The sequence below is a fragment of the Geotrypetes seraphini genome, chromosome 11 (genome assembly GCF_902459505.1).
Source record: "Geotrypetes seraphini chromosome 11, aGeoSer1.1, whole genome shotgun sequence".
NCBI lineage: Eukaryota > Metazoa > Chordata > Amphibia > Gymnophiona > Dermophiidae > Geotrypetes > Geotrypetes seraphini.
Window position 1 is genome coordinate 1,388,987 of NC_047094.1, and position 27,871 is coordinate 1,416,857.

The 27,871-nt window shown below is 45.0% G+C and overlaps 2 protein-coding genes and 1 long non-coding RNA gene across 3 annotated transcripts in view; 2 read left to right on the forward strand and 1 right to left on the reverse strand.

The window, feature by feature from the left end:
• Nucleotides 1-1,040, forward strand: part of EARS2 (glutamyl-tRNA synthetase 2, mitochondrial) — a 28,675-nt gene extending 27,635 nt beyond the window's left edge. The window contains exon 9 of the mRNA XM_033962956.1: nucleotides 739-1,040. Coding sequence (XP_033818847.1) covers nucleotides 739-840 — 102 coding nt within the window. The 3' untranslated portion in view covers nucleotides 841-1,040. The remainder of the gene's footprint in view (nucleotides 1-738) is intronic.
• Nucleotides 126-11,715, reverse strand: LOC117369048. Its single transcript, XR_004541072.1, has 2 exons — nucleotides 11,563-11,715; nucleotides 126-814 (listed from the first exon to the last, which is right to left on the reverse strand). It is a non-coding gene; the product is annotated as an uncharacterized LOC117369048 (long non-coding RNA).
• Nucleotides 11,662-27,488, forward strand: UBFD1 (ubiquitin family domain containing 1). Its single transcript, XM_033962957.1, has 7 exons — nucleotides 11,662-11,807; nucleotides 15,451-15,720; nucleotides 17,524-17,732; nucleotides 18,135-18,200; nucleotides 21,778-21,883; nucleotides 22,391-22,473; nucleotides 26,941-27,488. Exons 1-7 carry the CDS (start codon nucleotides 11,792-11,794, stop codon nucleotides 27,049-27,051), a joined length of 861 nt encoding a protein of 286 aa, XP_033818848.1. The 5' UTR covers nucleotides 11,662-11,791; the 3' UTR covers nucleotides 27,052-27,488.
• The last annotated feature ends 383 nt before the right edge of the window (nucleotides 27,489-27,871 follow it).

A 27,871-nucleotide genomic window follows, 5' to 3' on the forward strand; every position in this document is an offset into this window, starting at 1 on the left:
GGTTCCATTGTATATAATTTTGCTTTAATTCCTTCTCAGTCTAAGCAGCTTGGCTCCGTGTAGCTGATCTTTGCAGTTAGCAAGTAAAATGGCAGTGGAGCCTTGCAGAGATTAGTTCTTTGTTGTTTTATGTTTAAATCTGTTTTTATTAACAAGAAAAACCACACAGCAACGATTGCAATACATCAGACAAAAATTGAAATTATACAGAACAGGGACCCCCCCCCAGAGGACTGGACTCTTATGTCCTCCCAGGGTACAAAGGCACTTCAACCCCCCCCCCCCCCAATACCTCCCTTCCCCCTCCCTCAAATTCCAAAAAGCAAGGCCAGACAGGTGGGGTAGGATACAATTACAGTCTGTTCAAAATGCGACTATGACTCCGGGGAGGCAGAATGTCCAAATAAGGAGACCAAATACGGACAAAGTGGCGAGAGGAGTAAGTCATGGCGGCTTCTCAACCTAAAAGTTCATGTAATTTATTCCTCCAATACCAGAAAGAGGGAGGAACATCAGCCAACCAGTAATTCAATATACACTTTTCCCCAGAATATAACATTTACTTAAAAACAATTTCTCAGCAGAGGTATAAACAGAAAATGCAGAGAAATGAGCAAACAGCATATGAAATACAGAGAAGAGGGGACAGGAACTCGCAATAGGTCTGTTCTTTGCTTGTTTTATGCAGTTGGCATGGTTATTTGCTGTTTTTCACTGTTCCTTTTCTTCCATTTGCAGCATGGCCCCAGTGTTGCTGAGATGATGATATTACTGGGTCCTGAGGAATCATGTCAGCGGATCCAGAGAGCTGTCTCTAGCAAGGAAGGAAGTGATGTGTGAGGAAACTATCCTGCTGCTCTCTCTTGACCCTGCAAAGGATTTTCTAGCCCTGCTTTAGACAATATCTGCAAGGGGTATTAAACAAGGAGCTATATTTTATAACATATGTCCTCAGGGTGGGGGGAAGGGTGGTTTGATATTTGCTGAAACTTTGAGCTGGTTTTGCTATGTTTTCTGTTTGCCGTTTTGTTGGGCTCAGTAAGGAGAAATTAGGTTCTTACCTGCTAATTTACTTTCTTTTAGCTTCTCCAGACCAGTAGAGGTTAACTTTACGATTGGGTATATATCTAATCATGACCAGCAGGTGGAGACTGAAAACAAAACTTTGGGACAGTATATCCTAGCCCCTCCTCTCTATTTCCCTCAGTCTGCCGAATAGCCAAGCAGAACCAAGAACTGGAAAACAACAGAGAGAAAAAACAATACTCCGAAAGGAGTAACAAATAACATACCCAAAAAATGCTGTTGGAAAATGCAGAGGAGAAATTCCCGAAGGAAGAAGGTCCCCACAGCTCGCCAGCTAAGCCAGCCGAGCCACAGCCGCTGTTCTTCAATTCTCCCCGGCCCTAGAAAAATACTAGAACCCGCAGCAAAAACCAAAAACTGCCCGCGCAACAGCCCCAACAACAACAACAACAGACAGGGTGGGGACCTCTACTGGTCTGGAGAAGCTAAAAGAAAGTAAATTAGCAGGTAAGAACCTAATTTCTCCTTCTTTAGCACTCTCCAGACCAGTAGAGGTTAACTTTACGATTGGGACGTACCAAAGCAGTCCCTCTCACGGGCGGGACCCCCGAAGGGCCGATACCAGAACACGCTCACCGAACACCGCGTCCCGACGCGCCTGAACATCTACCCGATAATGCCGAACAAATGAATGCAAGGAGGACCAAACCGCAGCCTTACAAATATCCACCGGAGGCACGAGCGACGACTCAGCCCAAGAAGCCGCCTGACCCCTAGTGGAATGAGCCTTGAGAAACTCCGGAACCGGCTTCTGACTCAGAAGATAAGCGGAAGCAATCATCTCCTTGATCCAACGCGCAATAGTAGCCTTAGAAGCGCCAGCCCCCCGACGAGGACCCGCCAGAAGCACAAAGAGATGATCGGAGCTCCGAAAATCCCGGGTCCGCTGCACATAAGCATGGAGGACCCGACCGACATCCAACTTGCGCAGCTGTCGTTGCTCAGAAGAACCCTCCCGACTACCCAAGACCGGGAGGACCACCGATTGATTGACATGAAAAGGAGAAACTACCTTCGGCAGAAAGGAAGGAACAGGCCGCAAAACAACCCGCTCCTTCGAAAACTCCAGGAAGGGAGCCCTACAAGAGAAAGCCTGTAGCTCAGACACCCGTCTAGCGGAAGTAATGGCCACCAAAAAGACCGACTTCAGCGTAAGGTCCTTCAACGAACAGCCATCCAACGGCTCGAAAGGAGGGCGCACTAGAACAGAGAGAACCAGATTGAGATCCCAAGAGGGAATCGAGGGCCTTATGGGAGGCCTGATCAACTTGGCCGCCCTAAGAAACCGAATCACATCAGGAATGGCTGACAAACGCTGACCTGACACCAGCCCCCGAAAAGCCGACAGGGCCGCCAGATGAACCCGAAGAGAAGACCAGGCCAGGCCCCTATCCAGGCCATCCTGCAAAAACTCTAGAATGTTAGGCAGAGAAGCGCGAAAGGAGACCACTCCCCGCGCTCGGCACCATTCCTCAAAAAGACGCCAAACCCGTACATAAGCCCGAGAGGTAGAAAGCCTCCGGGACCCCAAAAGTGTAGAGATCACCTTGTCGGAATATCCCTTCTTACTCAGGCGGCCCCTTTCAAGAGCCAAGCCGTAAGACAAAAGGGAGACGGGTCGAACATGGGAATGGGACCCTGCGTCAGAAGATCGCACTCGAGAGGCAGAGGAAGAGGATCCGCCACCAGATGCCTCACCAGATCCGCATACCACGGACGACGAGGCCAATCCGGAGCCACCAAGACCACCAGCCCCGGATGGCGAACAATGCGAAGCAGTACTCTGCCCACTAATGGCCAAGGAGGGAACACATACAACAGCCCCTCCGTTGGCCACGGTTGGACCAGAGCATCCAGACCCTCGGCCAGACCGTCCCTGCGACGACTGAAGAAGCGGGGTACTTTGGCGTTGCCACTTGTAGCCATCAGATCCATCAGGGGCTGCCCCCAAGCACGCACTAGCAACTGAAACGCCTCGGCGCCGAGGCACCACTCTCCCGGATCCAAGAAGTGACGACTGAGGAAGTCCGCCTGAACGTTTTCTACCCCGGCAATGTGAGAGGCCGAGAGGTCCAGAAGATGCGACTCCGCCCAAACCATGAGCCGAGCCGCCTCCTGCGCCACCAGAGTGCTCTTGGTGCCCCCCTGACGATTGACATAAGCCACCGCCGTGGCATTGTCCGACAGGACTCTGACCGACTTGCCCAACAAAAGGGAGTGGAAAGCCAACAGCGCCAGCCGGACCGCCCTGGTCTCCAACACGTTGATCGACCAGGAGGCCTCCTCCGTGGACCAGGTTCCCTGAGCTGAGTGACCCAGACACTGGGCCCCCCAACCCAGGAGACTCGCATCCGTAAGGAGCACCGTCCACTGCGGAAGATCCAGACCCACCCCCTGAACTAGGTGAGGGGTCCGGAGCCACCAACGCAGACTGCAGCGCGCCAAGCCTCGCAGGGGAACCGGAACATCCATCCCGTGCCTCTGGGGAGACCACCTCCGGAGCAGAGCATACTGGAGAGGACGCATGTGGGCCCGCGCCCACCTCACCACGTCCAGGGACGCCGCCATCGACCCCAGGACCTGGAGGAAATCTCGCGCCCGAGGACACCGGGACGCCAAAAGCAGGCGAATCTGAGACTGCAATTTGCTCACCCGGGCCTCTGGGAGGAAGACCTTCCCCAAGGAGGTGTCGAACAGCACCCCGAGGTACTCCAGACGCTGAGCCGGAACCAACCGACTCTTGGAAAGGTTGACCACCCAGCCCAGCGACCGGAGAAACTCCACCACCCGAGCCGTAACCCGGGAGCTTTCCTGCAACGACTTGGCCCGAATTAACCAGTCGTCCAGGTAGGGGTGTACCAGAATGCCCTCCGACCGCAAGGCTGCCGCGACGACCACCATCACCTTGGTGAACGTCCGGGGAGCCGTGGCCAGCCCAAAGGGAAGCGCACAGAACTGAAAGTGCCGACCCAAGATCGCAAAGCGCAGGAAACGCTGATGAGAGGCCCGAATAGGAACATGCAAGTAGGCCTCCGTCAGATCGAGAGAAGTGAGAAACTCCCCCGGCTGAACCGCCAGAATGACCGACCGCAGCGTTTCCATACGGAAAGAGGGAACCTTGAGAGCCCTGTTGACCCCTTTCAAATCGAGGATGGGCCGAAAAGTCCCTTCCTTCTTGGGCACCACAAAGTAAATGGAGTACCTGCCCGTGCCCCACTCCGGGGGGGGCACTGGAACTACTGCCCTGAGATCTAGCAAGCGCTGAAGGGTCTGGCGAAAAGCCTGCGTCTTCCCCGGAGTCTGACACGGAGAAGCGAGGAAAAAATCCGGCAGAGAGCGGGCGAACTCCAGGGCATAACCGTCCCGCACCACCTCCAGGACCCACTGATCGGAAGTGATCTCGGCCCATTTGGGAAAAAAGTCGCGCAGCCGGGCCCCCACCGGAACCAAGGGGGGCGCCGGCAAGGCGTCATTGTGCAGGACGGGAAGCGGGGGAACCGGCGGAGGGGTTCCCTGCCCCCCGACGGGCCCCCCGAAAGGGCTGCATGCGCTGGAAGAACCGACCCCGGGAAAATCCCGGAGACTGGAAAGAAGCAGCCCCACGCCCAGGGCGATACTTGCGAAATTCCCGCAAACGCCCCCGGGCCGCACCACCCCGAGACGCCGGGCGGGCACGGTCCTCCGGCAAACGGGGAACTTTCGAGTCCGACAGAGTCTGAATCAACTTATCCAAGTCCTCTCCAAATAAAAACGACCCCCGAAAGGGAAATTTAGTAAGCTTAGCTTTGGACGCAGCATCCGCCGCCCAAGCGCGCAGCCACAACACACGCCTTGCGGCCACGCCAAAAGCCATGGACTTAGCCGAGATCCGCACCAAGTCATACAGAGCATCCGAGAGGAATGAGGCAGCCATCTCAATCTTCGCTACCTCCTGATCCACCAGAGACCAGTCGTCAGACTCTCGATCCAAGACCCGCTCCGCCCACCGAAACACGGCGCGAGCGACCAGTCCCCCACAAATAGCCGCCTGGACCCCAAAGGCAGAGACTTGAAAATTTTGCTTAAGGATGGTCTCCAATTTGCGCTCCTCAGAGTCCCGCAAGGCAGAACCGCCCTCAACAGGCACGGTATGCCGCTTGGAAATAGCCGAGACCACCGCATCCACGACTGGCGAAGCTAACATAGCCCGATCCCCTTCAGGAATGGGATACAGGCGAGCCATGCTGCGCGCCAGCCGAAACGGCGTCTCCGGCGTTTTCCACTGCTCAAGAATAATATCCCGAATATCCTGATGCATAGGAAAAGAGCGGGAAACGGAACGGATCCCTCGTAACAGAGGGTCCCCCACACGCGGAGTCTCCGGCGGCGCGTCCTCAAAACGCAAAGCCGAAGAAACCTGTTGAATAAGGTCAGGCAGCTCATCTCTCTGAAAAAGGCGCACCACGGACGCCTCGTCACTGGAGAACGGGAAACCCGACAACCCGCCGCCAGCTTCCGTCCCCTCCAGAGGGTCCTGGAATTCCTCAGAAGGGTCCAGGTCCTCCTCCAGACCGACACGTTCCTCCGACCACAAATCCTCGTCCCACGACACCCGCGGACGCCTGGACAAGAGAGGCGGCGGAGGGGACGTCACGTCAGACGAGAGAGGCAAAGCCGCAGGGAGCGCGGAGGAAACCCCACCCCCCGAGACCCCCTGGGCGCAACCGGGACCCCCAGCCGCCTGAAAATAGGCTTTGCATAATGAAAAGAAAAAATCAGGGGAAAAACCCCCCGAGGGTCCCAAGGGACTCCCTGCCACAGCAGGGGACCCAGCAGAAACCTGCCCCTGCTTAGACAAAACAGGGGGAAGGTCACCTGAGGTGGAAGACAAAATGGAGGGGCCAGACAGAGAAGATGGCGTCTTTCCCGCCAAAACAGCTCCCTCCACAGCCTGCAGCGGCTGAGAGACCTGAATAGTCTCAGCCGCTAAAACAGGCAAGCCGGCATCAGCTGTCAAAATATCAGCTGAGAGGGAATCCTCTAAAACCCGACCGTCGGCGGCTCGGGGAATCCCTCCGTGGGCGGACGGAGAAGACCGGGCTTCTCCACCGTTCCCTGCCGACTCGCGAGGCACCATCGGCGGGGAGCTCTGGGCGCCTGCAGCCGCTGCCGACGGAGCTCCTCCACCGCACCGGCCTGAACACCGCTTGCACAGGCCGGCCGCGAGTGCCTCGCGTCTGGAGCACAATGAGCACTTTTTCCCTTTAGAAGTGCTCATTGCTCCATACGCGACCTAGCTGTAAAAAAGTGCCGGTTAGTTGAAAAAATACAGTAAAATACAGTTTTCTTAAAGGGATACAACCCTCCAGACCAGCACTACCTCAGGATTTTTTTTTTTTTTTTTTTTTTTTACAGAACAGACTCCACAGGCTCTCGAAGCAATATGCCTTGCTTGATTTAGGGGGCAAGGCTTACTGCTGAGGCTCCTCTAAAAAAATATGGGGAGGTGGAGGAAGTGGGGGGAGGGACCCCGCTCGTGACCCGCCGGGTTTGACACCCCCGAGGTCGGACGAACCCCCAAACAGAGTCCGTCCAAGCTCCGTCCGGCTAAAAACAGGGACAATAAACCTCTAAACAAATTCCAACAGCCCTACCAAGGGAGATGGGTACAGATCACTCAACACCTGCTGGAGACTGAAAGAAGACTGAGGGAAATAGAGAGGAGGGGCTAGGATATACTGTCCCAAAGTTTTGTTTTCAGTCTCCACCTGCTGGTCATGATTAGATATATACCCAATCGTAAAGTTAACCTCTACTGGTCTGGAGAGTGCTAAAGAAACATATTTGACAATAACACACGTCCTCTCCTGTGGCTGCCTGGGTTGTCAACAGATGGCAGATAAACATAGAAATAGACGGCAGATAAGGGCGACGGCCCATCTAGTCTGCCCACCCCAATGACCCTCCCCTACCTTTCTCTGTGAATAGATCCCACGTGTCTATCCCATTTGGCCTTAAAATCAGGCACGCTGCTGGCCTCAATAACCTAAAGTGGAAGACTATTCCAGCGATCAACCACCCTTTCAGTGAAAAAGAATTTCCTGGTGTCCCCGTGCATTTTCCCGCCCCTGATTTTCCACGGATGCCCCCTTGTTGCTGCGGGACCCTTGAAAAATAAGATATCTTCTTCCACCTCGATGCGGCCCATGAGATACTTGAATGTCTCGATCATGTCACCCCTCTCTCTGCGTTCCTCGAGTGAGTACAGCTGCAACTTATCCAGCCGTTCCTCGTATGGGAGATCCTTGAGTCCCGAGACCATCCGGGTGGCCATTCTCTGGACCGACTCCAGTCTCAGCACATCCTTACGGTAATGCGGCCTCCAGAATTGCACACAGTATTCCAGATGGGGCCTCACCATGGATCTATACAATGGCATAATGACTTCAGGCTTACGGTGCTTTATAAAGGCACGTTAACACCCTCGGAAAAGGCTGAGATGACTTGAAGCACTTTTTAAATACTTCACACCAGCCCTGGTCCTGTATTATTTTCTTCAAACCGCTTAGAACCTAACGGATGTAGTGGTATATAAGAAATAAATTACATTACAAGGACACGTAAGTTGGTCTTGGGAATTCTGGGACGGAGTCCATGAAGCTTCCCAGGCACAACCTACCTTGCTGTTTATGTAAGCGTCCGACAGCAGTTAGCTATATGTGTTGTTTATAAGCCAATAAAACCTGAAGTTCTGCTGTAGTGTGTCCAGTGTATGAGTGTGCCTTCATCCATGTGAGATACTGAATCTGGTGCTTACAGATGGGGAGCATATTTCTAAAATTAGAAACAGAGAAAAATGAAGGCACATAAAGACCATAAGGCCCATCTTGCCTGCCTATCCATGCCATCTTTCCACTTAAGAGATCCAAAGTACTTGGCCCAAGTCTCCACCAAGAGGCCATGCCACACATTCATCACCTATGTTGGTGTGGATGATTATCTACGAGCAGTGATTATTGTACAGTGTGGTGCAGTATTAGAGCACAAGTGAAGATGGATGATGCAAAGATCAGAGTCTTAAACTACAGAAAAATGAACTTTAAGGCGGGGAGGGGGAGGGTATCTTAAGAAGCAAGTGGTAAAGCAGTGAACACAACTGAAAGGGAATATTGTAAGAGCAATTGAATACAGGTAAGAGGTGAAAAAGTAAAGACAAAGTTTGCATTTAGAGAGGCAATGATCTCTGGCAACAACATTAAGAGAAACTGGAATCAGACAGGATGGCAGAGATGTAAATTCAAGAAAAAAATAACTGAGATGGAAAATGGGGGTTACTGACAGGAAGAAGTGCAAATGTGGCATTATGAGACTTGACTATGAACGAGAAGAATATGAGGAAGCTGATGAAGGCACTTTGTTGAGGAGAAGCTGGGAGTGCAAACACAAATAGGTGTGAAACTAAAGTAGCCATCAATTTTCAGAAGACTTAAAAATAATTAATACTAAAGTGATGGGGTTCGTTATGATAAACATCCAAGGGTATTGTAAGGATTGTAGTGGCCCCACAATGTAAGGTTGTAGGGGTTATGTTAGGCGCCCTTACAAACGCCAGGTCCCGAGTTCAATACCGTCACCGAAGATTCACCAGGAAGTAGACTCAAATAAGAAGCACAGCCAGAGGTGATTGCATAAAGAATATATTATAGAAATAGGCTTACAGAAAAGTAGGATTCATAAATGTTACAATTACAGAGACTGCTTCTGTGTTCTTGTGAATGAGAGAGAACACACAAAGAAAGAGAGAGAAATAGAGGGGTGGGGAGGGTGATGTCCCAAGCTTCAGGTAGAGAGCAAGATGAACAAGAAGAGGGGGGTTATGTTATGAGGGGGCTTTTATAGTTTGGAAACTTATTCTAAATATAGAATCTATTGAGCTTCAATAGAAGTTAAGCATCCCCATCCTTAGTAAACTTGTGCTAGACAGGAAAAGAATAGACGGAAGTCAAATGTAATTTCCAGTATGCCTCTGACAATAGTTTCTGATTAACCTTAGTTATCTGTGCACCTGGACCCATTGTATATCCTAAGCTGTCCATCCTAAGCATCAGATATTAACACATCTTCTTAGCACCTCTTAGCTGCAAGTTGGTTTGTAATCATGATTTAATTAGGGCTATTTGAAACTGTCTTTAGGGCTGCATAAAATCCTAGTAGAAATGGATGGTATGCTATACAGGAGGTTATCTAAAGAAAAGGAAATCCAATAAGTCTGCAGTGAATATCAAACAGTCAGAAAACCAAAGGAAAACTGGACAACTTGATGCAGGCTCTTTATTTTGACAAACATTGTTTTAAAAGAAAAAGACACCTTGTTTCCAAAGAAACAGAGACCCAACACGGTCCTCAGGGGTCCTAATAAGAAATAAATAAGTATTACATGGTGTATGGATTTGAAAATGATGTTGACATAGAATCCATATCTAATATTTGTAGACAGTAATATTTGGGATCATCATGCTTGAAAAAATGTGCTAAAGGGACATCAAATTGCACAAGTCAAATCAAAAATGGATCTTACAGTGTCCTGTTACAGCACACATTTTTTGTTCCAATAGGGTTCTCTTTCACGTTGTAGCAGTCCATTCAGTTTTGTCTAAAAGAAAGGCTGGTAGGTCTTACTTATCAAGCTCACATTTCCGCAGTTTGATGTCCCTTTTTTTTCCGAGTACTATCAACCCAAATATCGCTGTCTCCAGCAGTTCCCTTTGGTCACTCACCAGGGTTCCACCTAGAGGTCTGCACAGGAACGGGGATCGTGGGAATCCCGTGGGTCCCACAGGAATCCCCCCTAACCCACGGGACTCCCACGGGGACCCCCCTCTAGCCAACGGGACTCCCAAGGGGATGGAAGGCTTTGGAAGCAGGGTTCGTCCATATAATATAATGGACACGTCAGCCTTAGTAAAAGAGGGTATTTATAAGTTAATTACCTGAACAGAAATCAAAAAAGGGTTCTACCAAAGAGATTCCACAAGGAAAACAGCAGCGCAAACACAAAAGAAACTGTGGAATTGATGATCCTGTCAGAAGTAATTGCTGCTTTTTATGGGGACAGGCGGGGATGGAGGTAATTCCTTGCGGGGATGGGTGGGGACGGAGAGGATCCTGATGGGGACAGGTGGGGATGGAGAGGATCCTGGTGGGAACGGGCAGGGATGGGTGGGATTTCTGTCCCCTTGCAACTCTCTAGTTCCACCACCACCCACACCTGTCTCACCTTCCATCATATGGTGAACTATGTTTCCTCATCACAAATATTATAGATTCTACGTCAACACTGATGTTACACCTTGCATATCATTTTCAGTCATTTTCAATATGTTTCACATAACACTTAGATGGTACTTCCTCCCATCATTCATTAAAACCATACACCATGTAATACTTATCTCTTATTAGGACCCCTGAGGAAGATGGTATTTTGGAAACAAGGTGTCTTTCTTTTAAAACAAAGTTTATTTGTCAAAGAACCTGCATCAAGTATATTTGTTCTGCAGTTTTCCTTTGGTTTTCTGGTATGATATATAGCCCATTTTCAAACTAACTCTCTTTTTTCACCTGTTTTTCGAATGACATTGGGAAAAAATTTGTCCCCGTCTCCCACCCTGTCCCTGCGAGCTCGGTCCCCGTCTTCCCCCCCTGTCCCTGCGAGCTCGGTCCCCGTCTTCCCCCCCTGTCCCCACAAACATTCTGATCCTATCCACACAAGCCTCGAATAGTTATGATTTTATATGGAACTTATTTTATTAAAGTATAAAAAGAAACAATATTCTGTACAATTGACAAATAATACAGAACAAGGATCAACAAAACCCCTGTCTCCCCTGCCCTTCATAAATATCCCTGTCACTATCGAGAGAACTCAATAAGCCAAATTATTTAACAGAATGCCACAGTCACACATGACAGGAATAGTGTTGTTTGAGAAAAGCAGGGTCTCCTTTCCTCCCTGATTCATGCTCTGCATGCTTTCCCCACTTGTTTCTGGCCATGTGAGCGAGGAATCTCCTCCATAGCCCTATCCCTCTACACTGGCACAGCAGATGGAGACTGACCTGCTGCTTTTAGTGGGGCAATAGCCTAGTGGTTAGAGCAGCTGCTCAATTCTTTCAGGGCTAAGTGTCTTTTCTACTACTAGCCTGGGGACAGAGAACAAATCAGCCGAGAAGGCCTTGGAGCTGAGGGCTCCTAAAGCAGCAGCGCTGCTGGGTCCTTCCCTCTGGTGACGTGGCAGAGGGAAGCCCTGGCGGAGCCAGCCAGGAGCAGCCTGTTCTAAGGCTCTCTCGAGCGCTGGGGTGGCGCACGCGCTCACCAACGTTTGTGGGACACGTGATGCAGGTCTTCACGCGCGGGCCAGGTCGCGGGTGAGCTGCTGCTCGGGTTGATGAGGGCGGACGCACAAATGCCCCCCCCTCCCCCCAAGGGGCAGCGGCTCACCTCCTCCCTGGCGCTTCCTGTTTCCGGTGGCGGCGCGGAGGGTTCTCCTCAGGCGCCGGGGTGTGAAGCGGCCGCGCGCTTCGATCGCTCCTGAGGCGCCTCGACGCATAAAGGGCCGCGACGACGGTGATGACGCGCTCAGCTGACTCGGCGCTTCCTGTTTCCGGCGACGGCAGCGGCTACGGGAGCCGGCAGGGGCCAAGCGGCTGCGCTCTTGTACACAATCATCATGGCGGCGCCGGACGGTGGGTACCGAGGGGAAGAGGGGGCGCTGCGCTCAACGCTGGCCAGCAGCTCCTGCAACCGGCACGGCCGGGGTTCGACACGCTGGGCCCCAGGGCAGACATGAAGCAAGAGGAGGAGCCCCCAGTTCCCCCCTCCCCCGCCCTGGTTGCTCTAGGGCCCCTCCCAAACCCCCCCCCACCCCCCCATGCAAAGGGGTCACCAGCATGGCAGCAAAGAGGGCAACCCCTTGACTTAGGAAGGGAAGGAATATGAAGGTAGGATTATACTACAAAGGGAGCAGCCCATGGAAGAAAGTATTAAAATGGGTGAACAGGAGATTGTTTTTACTACCCTAGAAACACTGATCTTTCTAATGCAAATGCCTAGACTTACCCCAATATTGGCAGGATAAGTGTTACATCAGGGAGTGCTAGGGATATTAAATGTATAGTGTTGGGTATGCCTTATGGAAATCGTAAATAGTAGCAGTAGTTGTCATAAATTACTGCTTCTTGGAGCAACAAGAGGGGAGCTATTTTAGATTTGGTCCTTGGTGAAATGTAGGGCATTATACAGGAGGTAACTGTGTTTGGTCTGCTGGAAAACAGTGATCATTATGTGATCAAATTTGAGCTATTTGGAGTGATGTCGCTAAAGAAATCTACTGTAGGGGGGGGGGCACTTAATTTTCAAAACGCCGACTATGATAAAATGGTTAAAAGGAAGCTAAAAGAATTGGTGGCAAAGGTTAGGACTATAAACCATTGTAGAAGCCCAGACCAGATGTATTCCACATATTAACAAAGGTGGAAAGAACACAGAATGAGAGCAGACATGGTTAAGAGGTAAAGTGAAAGAAGCTTAGAGCAGAAAAAAGGATCTAAATAAAGAAAATAAAAAGAGACATAAGCACTGGCAAGTTAGATGCAAAGCATTGATAAAGAAAGCTAAACAAGAATATGACGAGAAACTTGCTAAAGAGGCAAAAACTTATACTAACAATTTTTTAGGTGTATCATATGCAGAAGACTTTTGAGGGAATCTGTTGGAACATTGGATGATTAAGGAGCAAAAGAGGCATTCAGGGAGGATAAGGCCATAGTAGAAAGACTGAATGAATTTTTTGCTCCAGTCTTTACAGAAGAAGAGATTACCTGACCTAGAAATGGTTTTCAAGGGTGAAGATGCAGAGAAACTTTTTAAGAAATCTTAGTGAAACTGGAAGATGTACTAAGCCAAATTGACAAATTAGAGTAAGTCACCTGGACCGAATGGTATACATCCCAGGGTACTGAAAGTACTCAAAAGTAAACTGCAGAGAGACTGTACAAGTTGCAGGAACTTTATTAAAAGTCGGTAAAATATTTTCCAAAGGATGAATCTCGTGCACGGAGACTGGACCTCATGCACACGAGAGCCATCCTTTGGAAAATATTTTACTGACTTTTAATAAAGTTCCTGCAACTTGTACATTCTTCTCTGCAGTTTGTTTTTGGTTCTATCCGTTTACTGCAAATTCGTTGGATTTTTCTATTTTTTACTGAAAGAACTCAAACGTGAAATTGCTATCTGTTGCTAAAGTCTTTAGTGCCTGAAGATTGGAAGGTGGCCAATGTTAAGCCAATTTTTTAAAAGGGTTCCAGGGGAGCTCTGGAAATTACAGACCGGTAAGCCTGACTTCAGTGCCAGGCAAAATAGTGGAAACAATTATAAATAATAAAATTATGGAACACCTAGACAAACATGATTTAATGGGACAGAGTTGGCTTGGGTTCAGCCAAGGGAGATCTTGCCTCACTAATTTGCTTGACTTCTTTGAAGATGTGAATAAATGTGGATAAAGGTGAGCCGGTTGATGTAGTGTATCTAGATTTTAAGAAAGCTTTTGACAAAGTTCCTCATAAGAGGCTCCTGAGAAAATTAGTCATGGAATAGGTGGCAAAGTTCAGTTATGGATTAGGAATTGATTATCAGACGGAAAACAGAGGATAGGTTTAAATGACTATTTTTCTCAATGGAGGAGGGTAAATAGTAGATTGTCACAGGGTTCTTTATTGGGACCGGTGCTATTTAACTTATTTATAAATGATCTGGAAATTGGAATGGCGAGTGAGGTGATTAAATTTGCAGATGACGCTAAACTATTCAAAGTTGTTAAAACACATGCAGATTGTGAAAAATTCCAGGCAGACCTTAGGAAATTGTAAGACTGGGCAGATGAAATTTAATCTGGATAAATGCAAAGTGATGCATATTGGGAAGAATTACCCAAATTATAGTTACCAGGTCCTAGGGATCTTGGGGGTCAGTGCCCAAGAAAAAGATCTGGGTGTCATTGTAGATAATATACTGAAACCTTCCATCCAATGTGCTGCAGCGCAAAAAAAACCAACAATGAGATGCTAGGAATTAGAAAAGGGATGGTAAACAAGACTAAGAATGTTATAATGCCTCTGTATTACTCCATGGTGTGACCTCATCTTGAGTACTGTATTCAATTCTGCTCGCCTTATCTCAAAAAATATAGCAGAACTAGAAAAGGTTCAAAGAAGAATGACCAAGATGTAAGGGATGCTCTTAAGTTACAGGGAGATACTTTTAAAACCAACATGACAAAATATTTTTTTCATTCAAGGAATACTTAAGCTCTGGAATGCATTGTCAGAGGAGATGGTAAGAGCAATTAACGTAGCTGGTTTTAAAAAAGGTTTGGACAAGTTCCTGGAAGAAAAAGTCCATAGTCTTATAAAACAGATATAGAGGAAGTCACTGTAGCATGGAATGATGTTACTATTTGGGTTTTTGCCAGGTACTTGTGACCTTGGCCACCGTGAAGAAGGGATACTGGGCTAGATGGACCATTGGTCTGTTCCAGTAAGGCTATTCTTATGTTCTTATGCCCTGTTTGCCCCTCTCTAACACCAGCCCTGCATCCAGGGTATAAATCTAGAATGATTTAAGTGTAGTATTGTTTTGCAAATGAATCAAGGCAGCATTAAATGATACTGGCTTGTCTTTGGATCCCCTGACGACATACAAAAGCGGGAAGCAATTTTTTTGAGCTGAAAATTCTTTCACCCATTGATTTCAGAGTGGTGGTCAAAACAGCAGATCAGCTAAGGTGAAGTAACCAATAACAGTTTGTTTCACTGAAGACACAATGCACATACAGAAACCCAACACAGGCCATGTTAAAACACATGTACTTGCAGAAAGGGACTTGGCAAGAGGAAGCATTAGATGGAAGGTGTGCTCAGATTTCTTCCTACTGGTTGTACCATTTAGTTTGGTTGTTTAAGCTTACCTCTCGTGAAAGCAGTGATCAAAATTAGTGCAATAGTACTTAAGCTCTGAAAGAATGAGTTTTCAAATGAGTGTCATGGCCTCTCTGCTCACTCCACCCTTCACATTCCCCCTGTAGTAGGGTGGAACTCAATAATTGCTTATCCCTGCTGCTTCTTCCACCATCTGTCATTTCTCCTTCACATTATTCTGTTCTCAATATCTCCTTCCCATCTCTGCCTCATGGCTCCAAATTTTGTGTAGTTAAAAGCTTAGACCTGTCAGTCAGGTCTGTTAACAGTGAGCTCATCATCTGCCCACTTTATACAAGGTGAGTAGTGAATTTTTGCCTTTTCTCTTTTTTTTTCTTTTTGAGTATAGAAATGGCTGAGCCCGAGATGGCGAAGATCACAGAGCTCAGTTGCACAGAAGGTGGTGACGGAGGCAACTTAGGAGTGGCTGAAGATCCAGTACCACAGCCAGAAGCAGACCAGACCCCTTCTCAGAGCTCGGTCAGCAATGGGGGTGGTTCCGAGGCCGACAGAGAAATGGTGGAACTCAAGATTATTTGGAACAAGAATAAATATGATGTTAAACTTCCTTTGGACAGCACTGGAGCTAACCTGAAGCAGAAGATCCACACTCTCACAGGTGAGGCTCCTTGATGCTGTCCTCTCTCGCCTACCAAAGTTTTTAACCTCCCCTCCTTCCCACTTAATCTCTGATAAAGTTCATGCCTCAAGAATTATAGGTAAATTTTGTACTTCTTACACTTTCCACCTGGAGATAGTCATGTCCATCATCGCCCACCTTCTTTCCTCACAAATGGACTTACACATACTGCTCAAAGCTAAGTCTCACAGTCCAGCTCCCTTTACTGCCCCCAGCTTATAGGTAAAACTCAAGCCCTCCTCCCCTCCATTCACTTTGCAAGCTCATGTCATCTGTTTTATCAGTTTAAATGTTTCCCAAGGCTAAGTTAGGATTTAAAATTCTATTGTGTTTTATACTCCAATGAAAGTACATGAGTAACAGCAGTGATTGTAGCAGGTTTCTGGGTCTTGCCGCGTCTGTAGAAAGAAGCCTGAAGAAAGCAACAGCATGGTGGTTTAAACGTCGGTTCTTTCTACACAGACGCAGCAAGACCCGGAAACCTGCTACAATCATGACACCAGCCATGGAAGCCTAAGAGAACAATAACAGCAGTGTTATCTCCAGGGTACATCCTTGGCAGGCACTTTACACTGGTTGAGAGATCTCCCGGAAGATGAATTTGTGAGGGGCAGTCATAACCATTGTGGGTATTGTACCACAGCAGATATCCTCTGCTAGATTGGGGTCCAATCCACTGTTGGTTGGTCAAAGACATGATTATAATAAATAGCGTGTCACTAAATGAATTTCCTGTACACACAAAATGGAGAAAAGCAATAGGGAACAAGATCCCTCTCTTTCTAAGTCCTTCTTTAATAGCCTTAGACAGTCTCACAAGTGTGGAACGTCGTTAGAGTCTATTGTGAGTAGCCTACGTTTTTTTTTTTTTGTTTTGTTTTTTTTGTTTGGTTTGTTTCATTTTATTAGTTGAATTTGCTTTATTGCCTTTCCTAGCCACATACAAGAAAATCTCCATTTCTAGTGCACTTGGTCCTGGAAAAAGATCCCCAAATGGTCCTTAATGACTGCTTGAGTCTTAATCAGCTTCGTTCCCTATGGTTTGGTTATTTTGCCTTTTATGTGTTAACGTACTCATCACTTGCTGCTTAATCTACTGTGACCTGCTTGCAGATCTCCCACTAAACCATCTCTCTCCCTTTCAATCTGTTCAAACCTATCTTCTGCCAGTGTCACTAGACGCAGGTAACCCTTCTTCTCAAGTCATTCATTTGCTCACTGTCTGCTTCCAAATACAGTACAAAGTCCTCTTACTGACTTACAAGTGTTCTAATTCTGAGGCTCCTCAGTATCTTGCTACTCTTAGCTCTCCCTACACTCCTTCCATTTTGCTGTGCTGTAGGCATGGAATAGACTTCCCAGGTCAGTACCTCATGCTTCATACCCAGGTGAAAAGCCACTTAACCCCTTATTTACCTGTTTAGCATCCTTGTTGTTTTTATTCATTCCCATAATAAATGAAAGCACACCATACATTTTTCTTCTATACAGCAAATTTCAGCTAGGATTCAATGTGGTTTGCAACAAGCTTAATAACCGAGGACATAAACATTGAATGAAGGATAGGAGGTAGGCTCCTGAGGTTTAGGTCCAAGGAGAAAAGGTGGGTCTTAATTTTCTTCCTGACGAGGTCATTTATTATTTGTGCTGTTCATTTTGGATAGATTGTAAGCTTTGTCTAGCAGTGCTGGCTTTGTGCTTGTTTACAATGCTGCTTACATCTGGTACTGCTATTGGAAAAACTAGTACAGTGATAGTGGTGATAAAATGTCTCTTTTGTAGGTCTTCCACCTGCAATGCAGAAAGTGATGTACAAAGGTCTATTGCCAGAGGAAAAAACCTTAAAGGATATCAAAGTGACAAATGGAGCAAAGATAATGGTGGTGGGCTCAACAATAAACGATGTATTAGCAGTAACCACACCTAAAGAGAGCGTTCAGCAGGAAGTAAAAGCTGAGGAGAGCACAAAGGAACCCTTGTGTAGGCAAAAGGTTTGTACAGGACAACTGACAAAATCAGGTAGTTATGTAGCTTGTGTTCCCCAAACTTACAGATTTACCCGGACATGTCCTCCTTTTTAGAGGACTTTCCAGGTGTCCGGATGGCTTTTCAAAACCTGGTACTCTGTCTGGATTTTGAAAAGCTTTGAGCTCGGGTCCATGTCTGGAGAGCATCTGTACATGCACAGATGCGATGCGGTGACATCATGTCACACCTGCGGCTGCTCAGGGGCACTCCAAATGTGGCTCCGAGCTCGAGAGGAGGAGGTTGGGGGGGGGGGGTTTGGGTATAAGTGGGTAGCCCTACCCTTGTTCCTTCCCTGTTTCTGTGATCTTGTCCTTCAGTTTAGGAAATACCAGCTGGAATCTTACAATATCATTTCTGTTCCATAGCAACACAGGAAAGTTTTAGATAAAGGAAAACCGGAAGATGTAATGCCTGCTATTAAAGGTGTTCAGGTGAGTTCATCATAGTAACATAGTAGATGATGGCAGATAAAGACCTGCATGCTCCATGCAAAATAAACTCATAACAGTTGATATGGTGCATATTTGATCTTGATCTGTCCTTGCCATTTTCTGGGTGCAGACCATAGAGGTCCTACTCCTCAACTACTGAAGCCCACTCCAACCTATCCAGCTCTGTCTAGCTGTAATGTAGTTCTAGCAGCCACAATTTTAGCAATTCTCTTTTGCTTGCCAACTTAATTTGAAAATTGTGCTCTTTTTCGTATCTCAGGTATTAAAAAAATAAATGTTCACTTAAGTTTATCAATTCAGTGGTGCAGAGGGGTAGAGACTGACAGCCATCTAAGTCCAGAGACCTTCAGGGTAGTGATAGCATAAAGCACAGAAGGAAGCACCACAGATAACACTGTTTTGCTGCTTTACTTGCAATGGAAGAAATTAAAGTCTCAACAGACAGCTTATTCTTTGTTTCTAAGTCTTCAAAGATGGGAATACTTTGGTGTAGCTGATTCCCTTTTTATCTATTAGTGAAACTAAATTTAATCATTTCTAGAGACATAGCCTAATGGTTAGAGCAGCAGGCTGAAAACCAGTGAAGCTAGGATTCAAAACCCCCTGAAGTTTCTTGCAATCTTGAGCAAATCACTTAACCCTCTGGCTCAGATACAAGCTTAGATTGTGAGCCTTCTGGGACAGGAAAATACTTTCTGTACCTGAATAGAATTTGCCACTGAAAAAGACACCAGCTAAATCCAAATCCATAAATTCCAAAATCTGTGCCTAGGAGTAGGAGCTTGATCTGAGAAAGAGAGAGTTAAGATGGAAGCTCTGCAGGACAGATCAATTTCAAATGTCACTAAAGATGTATGGGGGTCTGTAAATAACAGCATTTTAAGGTCAACATACTTGATTATAACAGATTTGCGTTAGGGGTTCTTCAGTGCCATTTGATCTCTCACTTGGATTGATAATCCCAGAAAAAACTGAATCTTGTTACTATTGAGATGGGATGACAGGAGCCTATGGGAGACTTCTATTTATTTCAAAAATTGTATATTCCATTCTATCATACATTTCTAGGTAGAGTACAGTTTCACATACACAATTAAATCATATACTCAAAACAACAATAGATAAAACAATGCAACATAAAATTAACATAATAAAATAACATAGAACAAAATCATAATCAAACCCAGCTTTTCAACAATAAAATACAGCTATATTTTATCCTGCCAATAACTGCCAGAAAAGTCTGAGTCATGACTAATCCATCCTGCAATCGTGTATCAATTTTACTTAAGCCTCTTGAAACTAAAGGTTTTAATAACACCTGTCTTCTCTGGAAGGGTATTCCATAATTGTGAGGCTTTAGCGGTATATAAGAAATTAAAAAAAAAAAATAATAATAATATAGAAGATGGCATTCCTATGTTCATCAAGATAATCAGAGGAAATTACATTACATTACATTAGTGATTTCTATTCTGCCATTACCTTGCGGTTCAAGGCGGATTACATCCAAAGTAACACAAGAATTACATTCAAAATTTGAAGGAATAGAATAAGCGATGACATAAAATTTTTACCAACGGGAAGTAGAGGTCTTTAGGAGATAAGAATAGGGTTAATTATGGGGTTTTAGATAACGTTTGGTAGATAGAAGAATATTAGAGTACTAAGGGTATAGAGTGTTGGATGTTGGGTTGGGATTGGTCATGCTGGATAGGTTTTATGTGTTTTTGAATAGTATGGTTTTAATATCTCTCTTGAAGGTTTTGTAGTTGAAGATAACAGAGTGGTGATTTGTCTGTCCAGTTTAGCTGCTTTGGAGGCTATTAAGTTGTCAAAGTTTTTTTCGTTTGACATTTTTGGATGATGGGTGAGAGAATAGCGAGTGGGTTCTTCTGTGTCTGGTTGAGGAGGATTGATTTAGTCGGTTATTCCAGTAGGTTGGGATTTCTCCGTTGATAGCCTTGTAAAGTAAGCAGTAGAATTTGAAGTGTACTCTCGCTTCTATTGGACGAGAGTCATGGTATGCCTCTGTGATATGGTCAATTTTTTTAGTGAATAGACAAGTCTTAGGGCTGTATTCTGTATTGTCTGAAATTGCTTCATCATGGTCGCGGGACATGGTAGGTATAGTATGTTGCAGTAGTCTATCATCCCAAGGATAAGAGATTGTACCAATAGTAGAAATTGCTTCTTTTCGAAGAATGTTCGGATTTTTCTTAGATTTCTCATGGTCATGAACGATGCCTTTATTTTGTTAATTTGGGGTTGCATGGTGCAGTCTCTGTCAATTGTGATTCCAAGCAATTTTAGTATAGGTTGTATTGGGTATGAGAATGAATTTATTACAAGATTAGTTAATGTTGAAGATTTGTTGTTTTCTAGTAGGATGAAATTTGTTTTGTCCGGGTTAAGTTTTAATTTGTGCTCTGTCATCCAAATTGCAACTGATTTGAGGGTTTTGTGTATTTTGCTTGTCATGATGGGTTCTGGTTGGTCGAAGGGTAGGAGAATAGTGATGTCATCTGCGTAGCTGTATGAAATTATGCCAAGATTATCCAGGTAGTAACTGAGGGAGGCTATGCATATATTGAATAGTGTGTAGGTGATAGGGGTGATCCTTGGGGAACTCCGCAGGGGTTAGACCTGGTTTTGATTTTTCTTGCATTGTTTTGACTCTAAGTTCTTGATTGTAGGAATCCTTTGAACCATGCAAGTACTTTGCCTGAGATTCCTATTGAGTCGAGAATTTGTAGAAGCATGTCGTGGTCTACCAAGTCGAAGGCTGCAGAAAGGTCTAGTTGTATCAGCAGGATTTTCTTGCCTGTACAGAGGTGTTGTCTTGCAGTGTCCATTAGTGTTCCTAGAAGTGTCTCTGTGCTGTATTTGGCTCTGAATCCTGATTATGTGGGGTGGAGTATGTTGTGATTCGCTAGGTAAGAGGCTAAAGTTTTGGCTACGTAACATCTAGTAAATCGCATAGGTTCATGAAGGTGCAAAGTAGAGGCAACAACAGATATGTTTTTCAAGGTATTGATTGGTATAGTAACTTGTAACAAATGTGATATTCTACAGGAAGCCAATGGACTTATGTGATCAATTATTACACATGTTACTGCATTTTGTGCAGATTTAAGAAGTTTTAAACTTGGGCCCCTGTAAGGAGACAATAACAGTAGTCACAATGTGGAACAATCATACTTTGAACAACAATTCAAAAGTTTTTCCTGGGGTTAAAAATTCTTTCACCCACCTTTATAATAAGTTTAAAAGAGATTTCCATAATTGCAGAACGAATGCTCTTTCATGGAAATAAATGGGTCAAGAGTGACTCCTAATGATTTGATGTTTTGATCAAATTGAATCTTCAGATCTCCAATTATGCAAAAGTCAGGAAAATTGAATAGTTATTAAGACTGTTAATTTACCATTCATAAGGTCAAAATTGTAAACTCCAACTGACTGGGAATAAAGTTTTCAACTTTAAAAATATATTGACTGTCCTTAGCATAAGTTCTGTTGCAATTGCTTCTCATGTTTTCATTTGTTTTGTCAGGAGCGATTACCTACTGTGCCTTTGTCTGGTATGTACAACAAGACGGGCGGGAAAGTAAGATTAACATTTAAACTCGAACAAGATCAGCTCTGGATTGGCACAAAAGGTAAACATGTTTGCATATCAGATTCAGCTCCCAAAATGGGGGTCTCGGAACAGGACTGTACCTCCACTCTGAGCTGTGCCCAGTAGTGGCAGTCTAAATATCACGTTTTTAGAAGAAAATTTTATATTGGACCATCAGAGGAAATCTAGCTCTTCATTGGTCCAGGGGGCTCATATGTCTTCATTATTATTCTTAGAGAGGACTTAACTCGAGTGGTGTTGAAAATACTTGTATGTATCATAAGGTTTTCCAACTCTAAGGAGACTGACTGTAAAAACTGGGGTCACATTGGATAGAAATTTGAGAAGCACTGGTCTAACCTAACAGCAAAGGCTTGGGTAATAAACATTGCTTTTACGATAATAATAATAACAGTTTATATACAGCAGGACCGTGAAGTTCTATGCGGTTTACAATGATTAGAAATGTTACAGATTGAGTGAATAAACAAAGTTACACCATCAGCTATTGGTATCATGTTATGCTCTGTTTTCACTTTTGCCATAGAAAGAACAGAAAAAATACCAATGGGGTCAATTAAAAACGTGATCACTGAACCGATTGAAGGACATGACGACTATCACATGATGGTAAGAAACTGCCTGAAGTTAAAGGGAAGAGGAATTTTGTAGGATTTTAAGGCTCTCTTCTTTGTTTCCTTCCTTCCTACTGGAACAAGTATGGTAGAGCATTGTAACATAGTAGATGATGGCAGATAAAGACCCGAATGGTCCATCCAGTCTGCCCAACCTGATTCAATTTAAAATTTATTTATTTTTTTTTTTTTTCTTCTTGGCTATTTCTGGGCAAGAATCCAAAGCTTTACCCGGTACTATGCTTGGGTTCCAACTGCCGAAATCTCTGTTAAGACTTACTCCAGCCCATCTACACCCTCCCAGCCATTGAAGCCCTCCCCTGCCCATCCTCCACCAAACAGTCATACACAGACACAGACCATGCAAGTCTGCCCAGTAACTGGCCTTAGTTCAATATTTAATATTATTTTCTGATTCTAAATCTTCTGTATTCATCCCACGCTTCTTTGAACTCAGTCACAGTTTTACTCTCCACCACCTCTCTCGGGAGCGCATTCCAGGCATCCACCACCCTCTCCGTAAAATAGAATTTCCTAACATTGCCCCTGAATCTACCACCCCTCAACCTCAAATTATGTCCTCTGGTTTTACCATTTTCCTTTCTCTGGAAAAGATTTTGTTCTACGTTAATACCCTTTAAGTATTTGAACGTCTGAATCATATCTCCCCTGTCTCTCCTTTCCTCTAGGGTATACATATTCAGGGCTTCCAGTCTCTCCTCATATGTCTTCTGGTGCAAGCCTCCTATCATTTTCATCGCCCTCCTCTGGACCGCCTCAAGTCTTCTTATGTCCTTCGCCAGATACGGTCTCCAAAACTGAACACAATACTCCAAGTGGGGCCTCACCAATGACCTGTACAGGGGCATCAACACCTTCTTCCTTCTACTGACTACGCCTCTCTTTATACAGCCCAGAATCCTTCTGGCAGCAGCCACTGCCTTGTCACACTGTTTTTTCGCCTTTAGATCTTCGGACACTATCACCCCAAGGTCCCTCTCCCCGTCCGTGCATATTAGCTTCTCTCCTCCCAGCATATACGGTTCCTTCCTATTAATCCCCAAATGCATTACTCTGCATTTCTTTGCATTGAATTTTAGTTGCCAGGCATTAGACCATTCCTCTAACTTTTGCAGATCCTTTTTCATATTCTCCACTCCCTCTTCGGTGTCTACCCTGTTACAAATCTTGGTATCATCTGCAAAAAGGCACACTTTTCCTTCTAACCCTTCAGCAATGTCACTTACATACATATTGAACAGGATTGGCCCCAGCACCGAACCCTGAGGGACTCCACTAGTCACCTTTCCTTCCTTCGAGCGACTTCCATTAACCACCACCCTCTGGCGTCTGTCCGACAGCCAGTTTCTGACCCAGTTCACCACTTTGGGTCCTAACTTCAGCCCTTCAAGTTTGTTCAACAGCCTCCTATGAGGAACTGTATCAAAGGCTTTGCTGAAATCCAAGTAAATTACATCTAGCATATGTCCTCGATCCAGCTCTCTGGTCACCCAATCAAAAAATTCAATCAGGTTCGTTTGGCACGATTTACCTTTTGTAAAACCATGTTGCCTCGGATCCTGTAACCCATTAGATTCAAGGAAATACACTATCCTTTCTTTCAGCAACACTTCCATTATTTTTCCAACAACTGAAGTGAGGCTCACCGGCCTGTAGTTTCCTGCTTCATCCCTGTGACCACTTTTATGAATAGGGACCACATCCGCTCTCCTCCAATCCCCAGGAATCACTCCCGTCTCCAGAGATTTGTTGAACAAGTCTTTAATAGGACTCGCCAGAACCTCTCTGAGCTCCCTTAGTATCCTGGGATGGATCCCGTCTGGTCCCATCGCTTTGTCCACCTTCAGTTTTTCAAGTTGCTCATAAACACCCTCCTCCGTGAACGGCGCAGAATCTACTCCATTTTCTCGTGTAACTTTGCCAGACAATCTCGGTCCTTCTCCAGGATTTTCTTCTGTGAACACAGAACAGAAGTATTTGTTTAGCACATTTGCTTTCTCCTCATCACTCTCCACATATTTGTTCCCAGCATCTTTTAGCCTAGCAATTCCATTTTTTATCTTCCTCCTTTCACTAATATATCTGAAAAATTTTTTATCTCCCTTTTACATTTTTAGCCATTGTAATGGTGTTTCTGCTCTATGATGATGATGGACAGAATCTGCTGTAGCACCTTCTCAGCACAGCACTTGTATTGCTGGACACTAATCAACAGCCAAGCTCTTGTGAAATGCTCACTGACATTCAGCCTAAGCTTGCCAACCACCTGGGGTGGCCAGTTTTCACCAGCTGGAACTGGCAATGTGAGATATTGACTTTAGAAAAGTGGGGACTGATTTAACTAGTGCAGTGGCGTGTGGTGAAGGCCTTCAGGGGATTCGCCCCACTCACTAAAGGCCCTGAGGACACTATTCTGAATTTGATTGGTTGAGCAGACAACAGGCAGATGCTGCTCAGCCGATCAAATTCAGATCAGATCAGTACTGTCGGGGCCTTCAGGGGGTTCAGAGAATCCCCAGCTCAAGAGCCCTGCTTTTTTTTTGTTTGTTTATTTGTTTACTTTTTGTTTGATGCAGTTTGGTTGAGCAGCTGGCATGCATGTTCACCCTCTCACTTCTTTCCGTGTCACTCAACTGGTGTCAATATGACATGGAAAGAAGCAAGAGGGTGAACAATTATGATGAAAGAATGGATGTGAAAGTAATGATTACCGAGCCCTGAGGCAGATTTAATGAAATGTGCATGTCTGCTGCAGGTTTGAACTTTAAGGAAAAAACTTTAAAAAGATAAGTGATTTTAAATGACACAAGAGAATAAAGAGAAGTAAGAATTAAGATATATAAATTTAAAAGTACTCGAGAGGGTGCAGAGATGAGCAACTAAGCTAATAAAGGGCATGGAGAACTTGGAATATGAGGAACGACTTAAGAGACTGGGATTGTTCTCCCTTGAGAAGAGGAGACTGCGAGGGGATATGATCGAGACTTTCAAAATACTGAAAGGATTCGACCAAATAGAGCAGGATAAACTATTTACAATGTCCAATGTGACAAGGACAAGAGGACATGGACTAAAGCTAAGGGGGGGACAGGTTCAGGACAAATATCAGAAAGTTCTGCTTCACGCAACGAGTGGTGGAAACCTGGAATGCTCTCCCAGAAGAGGTAATTGCGGAATCCACCGTTCTAAGGTTTAAGGGTAAGTTAGATGTACACCTCCTTATGAGTGGCTTAAGGTGACATAGGTAAGGGTAAGCTAGATGCGCATCTCTTATGAGAAACTTAGTGATATGGGGACTAATCTAATCTAATCCTTAGGTTTGTATACCGCATCATCTCCACGTTCATAGAGCTTGACGCGGTTTACAGTAGGAGAAATAGGAAGGAACTACAACAGAGGGTTAGAGGTAGAAGTGTGAAGAAAATTTAGAGGACTTGGGATGCCAAGATATAAGAGTTTCCTTGATTCCTAAGTTGGAGGGAGACTTACATTTTTTTGAGAAAAGCCAGGTTTTCAGATGTTTGCGGAAAACTTGGAGAGAGCTCAAGTTCCGAAGAGGGCAGGTAAGGTTGTTCCAGAGCTCAGTGATTTTGAAGTGAAGGGTACACCTGGCGTGTGCAAATCGCCGGACTTGATGGACCTAGGGTCTGTTCCGGAGATGGCAAATAAGAATTTTGAGATTGATTAAAGGGCTAGTTTTGTATTTATGCATGCTATTTAACTAGCTGGAAAAGATAGTGGCCATACTTAAAGGAAAAGTGGCATCAGAGGACACTGTTTTTAGTGGTAATCGCATACAAATCAAACATTAAACGGCATATAAAACTTGAATCTGTTTAGTTTGTTGCTTTTGATTCTTCACATGGTTATTTATGATTTTAATGTTTGTTTAGTTGCATATTTACTACTATTTTTATATTCATAACTTATGTTCCCTTCCCTTGTTTAAAAGCAGACTGAAAACCCACCTTTTCGATATAGCTTTCAATCCTTCACCCTACTCCTCTGCCCTCCAACCCAGCCAGCAGATTAACCGTATCTATATCCATGACATCTTGTTTGTCTGTCTTGCCTGTTTAGATTGTAAGCTCTTTTGTGCAGGGACTTTTCTTACTCTTAGAAATAATTAATAGTACTAGTAGTATATATAACTTTTTTAAAGTATTTGTATGTGGTCATTAGTTAAAGAGGTTTATACTGTAGTTAGACATTTTTAATGTAAAAACAGTTTGCTTTTTTCCTTCTGTATTAGCATATTTTTCCTCTTACTATACTACTTCTTGCTCAAACATTTTTAACAAAACCAGTTGTGGAAATTTAGAAAAACTGAAAAGTATTTTTCAAGTCAGCTTGCTCTGCTCCTGTGCTGGAAGCAGGAAAGCGTGAGTACTGTTGGACTTAAATGGTTCATAGTGCTTTATTTTTTTGCTTCTGTCCACAGGCCTTTCAGCTGGGTCCGACCGAAGCTTCTTATTATTGGGTATACTGGGTGCCAACACAATATGTGGATGCAATCAAGGACACAGTTTTGGGGAAATGGCAATATTTTTGAAGTCATCGTCACCTCTGGCACAAGAGACAGATGCCAAACAAAAGGACGTGGATGGGGGAGAGCCCTGGGACTTCTGGATGGAGACTGAATATCAGAGGGCAGCCAGAGGTGACAGTATTGCTCATTTACTCTCTAACTTTACACTGCAGGATCCCCTTGTCTGCAGCTTGCTTCAGCCATACTTAAAAGTGAATGCAATGGACATACTTAAAGCCCAATACAGGAAAGATTTCCACAACTCAGCCTGCCAAAAACCATCAGCTTCCATTTTTTTTTTTTCTTTTCAAAAGAACATAAAACTAATTTTTTTTAAAATTAATTTGAATAAAATACAGATATTTTCATAGTCCTTTAATTGCAAACAGTAAAATGTTATTCAGCTTATGATAACGTTTTGAAGGTCTTATCCTTTTTTAATAAATGTAAAATCATATGTAGACTAGAGACCCTCTCTGCTGGGTCCTTATGGCCTCGGGTCAGCGCTTTTGTCCATCAATGAAGATTATGTCTGTCTTTGAACCTGCTGCTGTTGGTTCCCTCAAAGCCCTGCTGTGGAGCTCTGGGCCTTAAGTTTGTCTCATCTGATGGATGAAAACATTTTCTGTATCCCCAGAGCATAATAACAGTATTTCTCCTTTGTTGGTGCAGCAGCAGAACAGTTAGATAAGTAAATAAGACTCCGCTTGGAACGGCCCTCTTCTTCTTAGAATAGGAGCAGGCACTTCGGTTCCTACCTCTAAATCCTTTCTTTCATTCTTAGCCACAGTCTGACATCTCTGAAAGGAACACTGAATCCCATCATAGGCTGTGAGTATAGAGT

Bases quoted from the DNA above. Each gene is read 5' to 3' on its own strand.
- UBFD1 (XM_033962957.1), top strand. The intron at 15,721-17,523 runs GTGAGGCTCCTT...TCTCTTTTGTAG, and splicing joins GAAGATCCACACTCTCACAG to GTCTTCCACCTGCAATGCAG. The intron at 17,733-18,134 runs GTTTGTACAGGA...TCTGTTCCATAG, and splicing joins AACCCTTGTGTAGGCAAAAG to CAACACAGGAAAGTTTTAGA.